The sequence below is a fragment of the Nelusetta ayraudi genome, unplaced genomic scaffold (assembly GCF_046127955.1).
Source record: "Nelusetta ayraudi isolate G7.1 ecotype Tasmania unplaced genomic scaffold, CSIRO-AGI_Nayr_v1 ptg000092l, whole genome shotgun sequence".
In the NCBI taxonomy this organism is placed as follows: domain Eukaryota; kingdom Metazoa; phylum Chordata; class Actinopteri; order Tetraodontiformes; family Monacanthidae; genus Nelusetta; species Nelusetta ayraudi.
The window spans coordinates 1,809,822-1,821,937 of record NW_027466142.1 but is presented as its reverse complement, the minus strand read 5'-3'; the positions used below and the strand labels follow the sequence as shown (position 1 = coordinate 1,821,937).

At 44.8% G+C, this 12,116-nt stretch overlaps 1 protein-coding gene across 9 annotated transcripts in view; it reads right to left on the bottom strand.

Annotated features, from left to right (window-relative positions):
- The window catches only part of LOC142902074 (protein unc-13 homolog B-like), a 104,737-nt gene that overhangs the window by 15,581 nt on the left and 77,040 nt on the right, over positions 1 to 12,116 (bottom strand). For all 9 annotated transcript variants that reach the window (XM_076046887.1, XM_076046884.1, XM_076046886.1 and 6 more), the window contains 8 exons: positions 7,440 to 7,508; positions 6,922 to 7,011; positions 6,233 to 6,373; positions 5,314 to 5,576; positions 4,986 to 5,071; positions 3,170 to 3,296; positions 2,343 to 2,439; positions 1,492 to 1,635 (listed from right to left, as the gene is read on the bottom strand). In XM_076046887.1, coding sequence (XP_075903002.1) covers positions 1,492 to 1,635; positions 2,343 to 2,439; positions 3,170 to 3,296; positions 4,986 to 5,071; positions 5,314 to 5,576; positions 6,233 to 6,373; positions 6,922 to 7,011; positions 7,440 to 7,508 — 1,017 coding nt within the window. The remainder of the gene's footprint in view (positions 1 to 1,491; positions 1,636 to 2,342; positions 2,440 to 3,169; positions 3,297 to 4,985; positions 5,072 to 5,313; positions 5,577 to 6,232; positions 6,374 to 6,921; positions 7,012 to 7,439; positions 7,509 to 12,116) is intronic.

Genomic DNA, 12,116 nt, shown 5'->3' with positions numbered 1-12,116 from the left:
GGGCTGTTTTCAAGAGTTAATTCATCCCTCACAGCGTCTGAGTCAGCGCTCATGCATTAAACATGCAGCCTGTATCACCGGCTGGCTGGCTGGCTGCTGCCCAGTCTGCTGGCTGAACTTCACACGCAAAGAAAATGATATGTATATATGTATATGTATATGTATATGTATATGTATATGTATATGTATGTATATATAAAAAATATTTATGTATGTAATCTAATATATATATATATATATATATACATATATATATATATATATATATATATATATATATACATATATATACATATATATATATATATACATACATATATATATATATACATATATATATTTATATATATATATATATATATATATATATATATATATATTTATATATATATATATATATATATATATATATATATATATATATATATATATATATATATATATATATATATATATACATATATATTTATATATATATATATACATATGTATTTGGAAAGTTCTCATTTCCTGCCTCTCTTTTCGCCTATTTGTCTATATATGCCTATATATGTATACATACATATACACATATATGCACATACACTAATACACTAACAGTCAAAAGTATGCACACACACTTCTGATGTAGGAGACGGGCAGAAAGGGAGGACACATGAGTCTAATATATCTGGAAACATGTCTGAGGACAGAAGAAGAAGCAGGAGACGGAGAGCAGGGCGGCAGCAAACAGGCCGCAGCTGCTGCTGCTGCTGCCGCTGCAGGAGGAGAAGAAAGTCAAACAAAGGAGATGAGAGACGAGGGGAGAAGTGGCAGAAAATGGGGAGAAGAAAGATGGACGAGACAGAGTGATGGACCACAGCAGCCATTCTTTACTCTGCAAAGAGCCGTATTGATCGGAGCATAACACACACAGACGCACGTGCGCATGCACACGCACACACACACATATTTAAGTGAGCATAGATCTTTTGCAGAGAAAGGCTTATTAGATTTAATGGCGGTGCCTAAAAGCAGCGGTCTAACATTAATTTGACGAGGAGTAGAGGGTCGGGGGGGGGGGAGAGTTATAGGTTTAATAACAAAACACAATCTGCATTATGCCACTGGAGAAAATACCTAGAACCCCCTAAAAAAATAATCCTAAAACCTCTTTAGAGTTTGAAACCCTGGAAGCGGATGTGAACTTCACAGTGCATCGAACAAAGAGGGAGAGTTGTTAAAGGCAGAATTCCAACTCGCAAACCTCAGAGAAACTTCTTGAAAACTCCCCTTTGTGAGTGAGTTTGCTTCTCTGCAGTGCTCAGGGGGGAGGAGACCTTGTTTAACTATCAGAAGCCTGATGTCCTTAAAATGGACAGCACAGAGAGAGAGAACGCAAGAGAGTCTGACAAACTACCTTGGAAATGAAGAGAAGCTCCAGGCAGGTGGTGAACTGACAGCAGGCAGAACATGATGTGATTCAGGGGTTTGATTCGTCCAGCCACTCACCTTGGCGAAGCGCCGGTTGTACTGGCCCACCACCGCTGGGTCGGGGCAGTCCAGCTTCCTGATGATCTCAAAGCTCTGGTTGAGCTGCGTGAAGATGTCCACCACAGAGCTGGAGAAGAGGGCGTGCTCTGACGTCTGCTGGAACTGCAGCATGGAGCAGCCAGGAAACAGGACAACAAGTCAGTAAGTGAGTCAGACAGTGAGTCAGTCAGTCATTGAGAGAGTCAGTTAGTTAGTGAGTGAGTGAGTGAGTGAGTGAGTGAGTGAGTGAGTGAGTGAGTGAATGAGTGAGTGAGTCAGTCACTGAGTAAGTTAGTGAGTGAGCGACTGAGTCAGTTAGCGTGTGAGTGAGTGAGTGAGTCAGTCAGTCAGTTTGTGAGGAGAGACAAAAACATGATTCATGGATGGCAAAGCTTTGTGTTTGCACTTGCTGAACAACAGCAGTGAAATTCTGCAAAAGGAAGAAATAAAACTAAGCAAAAGCAAAGTGGTTATTGCTGCCAGCTGAACTACGACGATGAACCCAGGAGAGAAAGTGTGATTATCTTAGTGTTTTTTTCTGAGCCAAAAAAGTCCAATCAATGACAGGGGACGTGCGTTGCCTGGTAACAAGAAGCCACTGAACACCTCAACTGGAAGGAGACTGCTGCTGCTGCTGCTGCTGCTGTTGCTGCTGCTGCTACTGGCACTGTTGCTGCTGTTACTAATGGTACTACTACCACTTCTCCTTCTACTACTGCAGCTCCTTCTACTACTGCTGCTGTTGCACAGAAGAAAGACTGCTAACTTCTATCTGGCTTGCTGAGGCGACGCCCCCTGCTGATAGCTCTGGGTGCACTGCAGGGACTCACCCCTTCTCTCTTGTCCCTCTCCAGCGCTCCGTGCATGAACTCCATGGACACCTCCTCGTTCTCGGCCAGCCAGGCCAGGACGAACTGCAGGAACCAGCTGGAGGACGACACAGCACAGCAGCAGGTCAGCCAAGCGGCCACACTGCTGGCAAACATTCGCGCAAAACCTTTTTTTGGGGAATGGGGGTGAATTAATTATAAGCATTTGTTTTTGTTTTTCCTTTATTGACAACAAAGTGGTCTAGATGTTCTGCTGTGTACTTGTGCCGACCCAGATTTAGACTTTTTTCAAAGAGCTGTTTCATCAGGCGGCTTTCAAGGATCTCAAGGGTTTAGTAATTCTTCTTTCTTCTCTTTTCCTTTGCTTCATCTGACGGAAATATCTGTCACTGGGCTGACGGATGCTGTGGGACTGACTTTTGTTTTTGACAGCCCCACTTTCAATAATCCATCCATTTTCTCAGACCTGCACTCTAATTTTCATCACCGTGTGCTGCGAGGAGGAGACTCCCAGGGTTGATTAGCCAGGAAACTGCTTCTGTTTTCTACTACAACTGACGGAAAACCAGGTGAACTCAAACGCATTGGTGGGCAACAGGACCTGCTGTGACATCACAAAGGGATTGACTTCCAGAAGAAGCGAAGAGTAAAAGACTCTCTCATCACTCTACTGTCTATATTACACACTTAGCAGCCACTCTATCAGCTCTAATGTTCTATTGTTCAGCTGCTCTCTCGTTAACCCAAATAGATGAACCGGCCAATCACAGGGCTGGCTGTGCTGCGTGTGTGTGTGTGTGTGTGTGTGTGTGTGTGTGGTGTCTTACGCAGGATACTCGGCCACGGTGTCGCTGAAGGCCGGCAGCTCCTTGACGTACTCGTTGTAAAGCCACTTGACCTTGAAGTGCAGGTTCATGTAGTCGGCCGTCTTGCACAGCCGGTGCTTCTCGTGTTCTGGACACAAGCAATCGCACGCAGGGACACACACAAGGACACACACAAGGACACACAGGGGGCAACAAATTTGAAGTGATTTTGTTTTCTGTTTGGTAGAAAATCTGTTTTTTGGAGAGGGTCATTTCACTTAGAAATATAAAGGCAGAGTAATAGAACTGGCTGGCTTGTTAAGCAATCTTACGGTTGCCTCACGCACGCACACACACACACACACACACACACACACAATCTTACCAGCGTAGAAATCAAGTCTGCGGATGCGAAAGGTGGAGGGAGCTGAGGTGGCGACAAACCAGTGGAGAGAGAATGAGACGATGACGGTTTAACAGGATGTCAGAAAGACAAGAGGAGTGGAGGGGAAGTGAGGAGGGCTGACAGGGAGACGGAGGGAGAGAGCCTGGAGCAGAGCAGCTATGTTTGGTGACAACGAGTGAAAACAAGGGAAGTTCTAGAACTTGTCGGCACTTGTGGAATAATAAAAAATGACATTTTATGTCACTTTTCTTTTTATTTTCTTTTTTTTAAAAATAACTGTTTTGCAGCTCGCTCCGTTACTTTTATTTTGGCCATATTTCCCCCTTCATTTAATGCCTTAAATTCCATTTTTAATTGGAGTATGAATCAGACTCTAAAAGCTCTAACTCATGTTACTTATACAGCATGATCTAATGTTTTCTAGGGTTCGTGATTAAGCTATTAGTAACTCCACGACAAAACTGGCAAGAGTAAAGGGGATGACGTCTGTCGCACTGAAGTCGACTGGACTGAAATCTCACCGTTGTTCCAGCGACAGTGGTCAATTTTATGCAAAACTAGAAGAGATGAAATGGCAGAGAGAAGAGAGAAGGTTGATGGAAAGACAGCAGCAAGAGGCCCCATGCACATGCACGTACGCACACACACACACACACACACACACACACACACACACACACACACACACACACACACACTACTGGAGAGAAAATCAAAACAGAACCAATGACCGGGATCTTGACCAGGTTTGCTTCTACATCAATGGACCAACAATGTCTTTTCAGCAAGGTTTTTTTTTTAAAATAATTTTCTTTAACATTTTGCTGCTTTATTGCTTTGCTTTTATACGGAAGCGCATTGCTGCCACCCTAGGAAAAAAACATGGCTCAGTATCATGTTATAACGTGAAACTGCCACATTATTTCATGATAATTTTCACGTTATTTTGTGAAAGTTTCATGTTATTATGTAAAAATTATCACATAAAAAGTGAAACTAGCACGTAATTTTTTGATAATTTTCACGTTATAATGTGATTACTGAGGGGACATTCGAAAACACTTACAACGTAAAAAGCTTAACGTAGCTTAATGACCGAAAACAGCGATCAATCATCGCCAAATTTCATGTGGACATCTTTGGTCATTAAGCTACGTTAAGCTTTTTACGTTAAGGGCTTTAGAACGTCCCCTTTATTGTATTTGTTCTTGATCAGTCTCATTGTATGAGTTCCTTGATCAAAAATCTCAAGTCGGCTCAGTCCCAGACTGAGACCAGACCCGGTAACAATGCCTCCAAGTCTGAGACGAGACCTCCAGTATGACAACACTATCACACACACACACACACACACACACACACACACACACACACACACACACACACACACACACACACACACACACACACACACACACACACGGTTCTTACCCTCCAGGGCGTATTTCATGTCCTGAGCAAACAGCGTCCACATGACCTCAGCGCTGACTTTCCCCACGTTGAGCTCCTGAGGAAACCTGGAGGAGACAGTCAGAGGAGTTTCTACAGGCAGGTGTCTGCAGCCAAAGCTCAGCTAACTTCAGGGCTGCACGGTTGACATCTGTGTATAAACGACGTGGACAAGGTTCCTAGTCGGCGTCCAGGTGACAACGTCATACTGGAAGCTTCAAACACATTTTAAACCCTGTTGATCTGCAACCATGACACCATAAAAACAGCCTTTACACCACAAGTCAGAGGAAACAAATGCGGCACTGACTGGTTGATGATGGGCGTGTACGAGTTCTTGTCCTCCTCGATGATGGACACGATCAGAGTGATGAGTTTGGGCCAGAAGTCCAGATTCTGGATACTGGGGCCCTGCTCCTCTGGCTGGGGCTCCTCCTCCTTCTTCTCCTCCTCCTCTTCCTCATCTTCCTCCTCCTCTTCCTCTTCTTCCCCCTCTTCACCGTCCTCCGCTCCCTCTTCACCTTCTGCTTTTTCCTTTTTCTTCTTCTTCTTTTTCTTCTTCTCTGGCTCCGGCTACAAAAGGGAGTAAAAAGAAAGCAGGAAACGTGAGAACCTGAGGCTGACAGCAGCTGCAAATTCTGCAAAAGGAATTAATAAAACTAAAGAAATTAAAGAAAGCAAAACTGGATGGTTCTGAAGGCTGAACTGCGATGATGAACCAGAGAAAAAAAGTGTGATTATTAAGAATTTATAGATGTGTGAGGGAAAAAAAACAACTGGTCAAAAAAAAAAAAAAAAAATCCAATAGAATAAAAACACCCGGCTGCAACATCAACCAATATTCTGCTTTGACAGCAATTAAATATTACAATTCATTTTCAGGCCTCCTGGTTTTGTGACGAGGAAGTGCTCCCACGCTGGAGGAGGTGATTGCTGGTTGTTCATTTAACACAAATCAAAGACTGGTTTAATGAGAGCAGAGCCAGTGAGGCTCCTGTCAGTCAGTCTCAGCTCACTGATGCACCGGCAGGCTGAAAGCCAGCAGGAGCAACAAGTGAGAGTGGAGAATCCATCCATCCATTTTCAATACCTGCTTCTTCCTGAACTCAGGGTTGTGGGGAAACACAAATGGACTTTTCAAATGACGTTCGCTAGAACTGGTGTGGTGTGAGAGTGCACGTGTCCCAGCAGCAGTGTGACAGTAGTGGAGTGGCTGCAGGACGACTCACGGCAGGGACGGCAGGCTGGAACTGATGGTTGAAGAGCTCCAGGCAGTTGTTGAAGATGTACTCGTAGGTGGAGTTCAGACAGGCCTTCACACAGTCCCGCACCACGTTGGCAGCTCTGGGCGGACTCTGCAGCTCCAGGACCTGCAGTGGCAGGTCACACACACACACACACACACACACACACACACACACACACACACACACACACACACACACACACACACACACACACAGATCAACATCCACCACACTGCAGCTGCTGCTGAATCAATCTCCCTGCCAGAGGTCTGAGCTTCCCAGCAGACTCTCAGTCTGAGACACATTAAGGAGGACGATTCCATCAATCCTGCTGCTGGCTGTTCTCCTCATCTTTGGCCTCCGCAAATGACCACCGTGCAAAAATTCAAGTTACTTTAAAAAAATAAATCATCTTTAGCGGCGGCCTGAGCGAGAGCTTAAAGGGCCAGCAAGTGATTTTTCACTGAGCGCAGCAGGTTGCAGCAGATAGACCAAGACAAAAAGAGGAATCAGAGCCAGATGTCCTCTTGCAAAGGAACACAGTGAGTTTTCATTCGCTTTAATTCAACCACAAAATAAAGTTTTAAATAAAGCAACAAATCAATAAATGAACTGACAGCTGATGAATCTGCGTGTGTTTGCATCTCACTGATTCAGTTTTGTTTCTGTACCTTCATCCTGAAGAAGGTAATGCTGGTGAGAAGGTCCACCGTCGACTTGAGGTCGCTCAGACGAGGCTTGCTGCTGGCTGGGAAGTTGTTCTGCAGGCACGCACACACACACACAAACAGGGAGATAAAACAATTGATTGTTTAGATTTTTCGTATTCCTCCTCAACTGCCAATTTCCAAAGCTCCTCAGTGCAGGAAAGAACTGCAGGAAAGAGTAATGATGGACGAAAAAGAAATCAAATCAGACCGATATCAGCCACCTACAGGGTTCAAAAATCAATACTCGTGTCTGCATCTGTGTGGTTGAGAAGAAGGCAAACTGGCCAAAAGCCAGCAGGAAGTAGTAAAACAAGACGGAATTCTAAGTGGAGGAAAACATTTCTTCTTCTGACGAACAAATACCTGATTTGTTTTTCTGAATGAGTAGACAAACTGAGAGCGCACACATCTGTAGTATAGCCTGAAGCTGCGTGTGTGTGTGTGTGTGTGTGTGTGTGTGTGTGGTGCTTGCCACTCACTCTGTACGTGGAGAGGTCGATACGCAGCGAGTTGTGCAGCTGATCCAGGAGCTTCACGAAACGGTCCCTCTGTTTGAGGAAGATCAGAGAGGTTTGTCTCATATCACATCCGCCGTTTGTTCAGGAACACACACACACACGCACGCCGGCGCAGGCACAGCATGGGTTGCACTGCCTCGCTGTGTGCAGCCTGGATGGAGGAAGGAGCAGCTGTGAGGTGCAACAGTTCACCGTGGTCTTTGTGTCTCTTCACGCCAGCGAACAAAACTTCCCTTTTCCTTCTTATTCCCTGTCTTCTTCACACCACTTCAAGAGAAATTCTCGTTGTGAACGTCTGGAGAATTTTTTTTTTTTTTTCTTGGCCACACAGTGGGGAACACAGCTGCTGCTCCTTCATGTCCTGCTGTCGCTTTCACATCATTTCACAAGGTTTGGTTGAGGGCACTGGTGCAGCTCAGCCATTAAAGGGACAGTTCAACCACAAATCAACCATCTGACTGTGACCCAGAGCCACGGCAGTGAAGTCGCACGGCCGTGACTCTGAGCCAGACTGGGCAAGAGTTTCCTCCGCATTAACATCAGTCGTAATGGGCAGAACATTTCTGCAGGACTGGATTGTCGACTTGCGGAGAAAAGAAAAAGGGTCAGATTATGCAGCAAAATTCTGCAGCAACTATCAGAAAACTGTGCAGCCTATTCTATAAGGCAATATTTAAAAAACGGAATCAAATAGAATCATCCACTCAAGTGATGCAGCCAAGGCTGGAGCTTTGCAGTTTCTGAGCAGAACTGTGTGAGCAGAGTCGTTTTTATTCAGCACCCTAAACAAACAAACAAACAAACAAACAACAAGGAAACAGCCAAAAATGTCTCTTTCCTCCAAATGAAGTGAAGCTTCTGTCCAGTCGCGCCCTGCTCATTGGGAATAATTTGCAGCAAACCGTCCAGGAACAGAGACACACAGGACCCTGGAGTGAAGCGCACATATCATCGCCGGCCAATCAGCTGCTGCGCCAACTGAGCCGCAGCCAATTGACGGCAGCCGCATCGCTGCTTCTAATCATGATTCCACTTCATCACTTTACGTTTTGGCAGGACGAAGGCGTTTATGTTCCATTCCGAGGAGGGGAAAAGAGAACGTCCGTTGGCACGGAGAGAGTCACGACTAAAAAAAAGTGAAGAGAAGTGGAGGAAAGTCTGAGTGGAAGGGTTTCCCTGAATAAAGTGGCTCCACGCACGCTGCAGCAGCTTGGGCCAGACCTCGGCTGCGAGCTTCCTCAGAGTTGATGACGCGCTGAGTTTGCAGCCTGGAGCTGGCAGGTTGCAGAAGCGACTCAACGAATGTAAGTAGTGTTTTACAAGGGCAATTTACAGGAAGATACGGAGGAAGAAAATCACTGCACACTGAACCAATCAGTCGATGAGAATTAGATCACCAGGCCGCCACTCGTCCGCTTGTTTCCAGATCCTCGTTTGTCACCCTGGACTCCAGTGGAGGATGCAGCCTCGGACATTATTACAAACTCCTGAAGAATTTAGCCCTCTGTTACGAGCCTCCTGCAAAACACTGGCTTTTAGCTTCCTGCTAAAACTGAGGATTTGTTGGACTTATTGAACAGAGACGAACCAAAATGTAGCAAAGAACACCCGGCTGGAGGTGTTGTCTCTGGAAGTGGTAGTTATGCCCTTTGTGACATCACAAAGTTGATCAGTAGACTAAAGTGAAAGCTACGTACGTAGCTACGAAACAAAGTCTCATCCTTAATGAAGCCAGACAGTTTTATCACTTTTCTAAATGTGCCATTGTTTATGTTAATTTGTGATCACAAATCTCTCTCTCCCTCACACACACACACACACTGACCTGCGGATGAATGAATATGGATCAGCTCTGACCTTTTCAAAATTAAACACTGTCACATCGCCCTTGCAGCAAATTCATCTTTATCTTCACACTCACACAGCACCTTGTCAGTTCTTTCCCGTGTGAATGGACACAAACACACACACACACACACACACACACACACACACACACACACACACACACACACACACACACACACACACACACACACACAAAATCTAGCAGAAGTGTGATTGGCTCCATTCTCCGTGTCACCTGTTCTTCACAGGCTTCTCACTTCGGGTCGATGCAGAAATGGTCTCCCTGCTGTGCATCACTGACGTCCTTCACCGCCGCCGACATTCCCTTTGAAGGGCCCCGTTACTCAGACATGCGATGAATGCCTTCATTTGAAATACATCATTCTATACGCCGTGATGACTACTGGCGCTCGCAGTCTGAAGGGAAAGCTGGAGCCGCTGATTTCTTTTAATCACGCAGAATATCAGCGTCAGATGCTGTGATAAATACAGAGGAATTTGAAGACTGTTCAGCAAAGGCCTTTTTTTGACACTGTCGCGCACTTAAGCAGGAGCGGGAGAATTTTATGGTGCTTCACAATAAAGTGAGCATCTTTGACAGCTAGGTAGCGAGCCGTTTTCAGCTCCGCCGCCTGTCATGCCTCCCTCACGGGGCAGGTGTGGAACCACCACCAGATAATAAAAAGTTCACTTCAACAGGAGGAGGAGGCGGCTCGTGTGGGCCTGTTCCAGGAGGTGCCGTGGCACCCAGCCGAGAAAACATTTCAATAATTGAGACGGCAGCCGAAAAATCGTGACAAGCTGCCGGAATAATTGGGAAGCGCTTTAGGACGCTGTCTCAGCTTAATGTGTCCAGGTGCCGAGCTCCCATTGGAATTCAGTTTGCCCTAAACTGAAACTCAACACAATTTTCGCTCACCACTATGTCGATGGAGCGGCCTGAGACATACGAAATGGATAAAGCAGGTGGTGATGTCCATGTACTCAAACACGGCCAGTCCGGTGTCTGGAAGGCTGTCCACTAGTAACTGACCACAAATTGACTGCAAAGTTAACATGTTTCAAGCCAAAACAAACATGGAAAGTTAAGCTGATTCAAATCAGATTCCTTCTCAAATACGATTTTAGGGCTGACTGAGCGCCCAAATGGGATCTGGCTCTGTTCAGACTGGGCCACATTATTGACTGTAGCAACGACGTCGGAGCAGAGGCATCAATCTGGATGGGCTAAAAATTGGATTTTGGCTGGCAGTCTGAACGAGCAATTAGTTTGCATTCTTCAGGAACTTTTCTCATGGCTACCAGGGTTTTTTTTTTTATTGCATTGACTTTCTAAAGTAATTCTTTCTCTTGGTGAAACTACAAAATCATTACATGGATTAGAAGAGAAACCACAGCTTTCATCTGTGATAGTGGTGAGAACTTCAATTTTGAATGAGCTGTCTCATATATTAAACCAGAAATTTGTGAGGAAATGATTATGGGGATTATGCAGTTTGTTTAAGAAACAATTTGGGAATCGTTCCAATATATCTGCATGACTAAGTTTTAGTCAAATAACAGACAGGTAGTAGCAACCCTCTCGGGAACAATTTCAACCTCCAATGGTGAAAACCATCAGTCAGCTGAACAGATTCATGCCTCTGTTGGCAGGCGGCACAGCAGCCATTTTCAAAACCCTTAAATTTCTTATGCCAAAATTGCAGCGAGCTGCTTAGTCATTACTGACACCCACCGCTGCAGCAGCTCTGCTCCCACTCAGGTGCTCTCATGTCAGTGAGGAAGGTAGTGGTGCGCAAGAGACAAAAACAGGGTGAAGAATCCCCTCTTTAAAAGTGCGTGTGCAGTGTTTAACTTGCAGACAAAAGATCGAGAGCGACTGGCAACCTCGACAGAAGTACAATAACTAAGCAACAATTTCTCTTCAGCAGACTCGCAACCAAGTTTGGCTATCAGTGCATATTCTGGAGAAGGCTGATGAGAGAGGAATACTTTAGAATCCAAACTGCCGTTAAACCCTTTTAGAAAATTACAAATTATCTACATCCAAGTATTAAAAGCTCCAGGAAATGACTGTGCGAGTTCCCGTTGCAGCATAAAATGAAGTTATTGCCTTTAAATTGGTGGAGTTCGGAACAGGTGCACTTCATCTCGCTGACAGATACGCTGCACGGCTGTAAAATATACTTCACGCAGTGGTGTAATAAAGTCTCTCCGCTAGCTAAACTTAGGTGTCCCTCTGTGCTAGACAGTTGTTTTTTTAATTAATAAATGATTCAATGCTCACCGGCAAACCAAATAAATTTTCCGTTTACCGCAAGAGGCAGCGACTGCGATGCTCAGCGCTCACACCATGAGCAGTCCGCCAAAATAATGCACACACACATCAGGAAAAGAAAGAAAGAAATATGTACAAATACTTAATTTATACAAGTGCTTCTATACATATAGATACCTCTTTCAAAGTCTGACCAAATTAAGCAAACACTGTGTACTGTTGCACAATGTTTGCCCAACAGGTGGCGCTACATTCATGAATGCAGCATCAACAAGTGTCCAACAGTAGTCGGCTGAACACATAAATGTGTAGGAGTCAATGGCCACCACTTTGATTATTTGTCATTGTAGAGGCCAAAGGTCACTTGTATTAATTTCATGATGTCTGAATAAATTTGGTATTGGAATATTTATGCAAGTTATACAACATAATATTTGTGTTGGACTGGACTGGGCTGCAACAGACTGCTGCTAATTCTGCTCAGAGTAACAGAGCTTGTTTTTTTTGGGCAG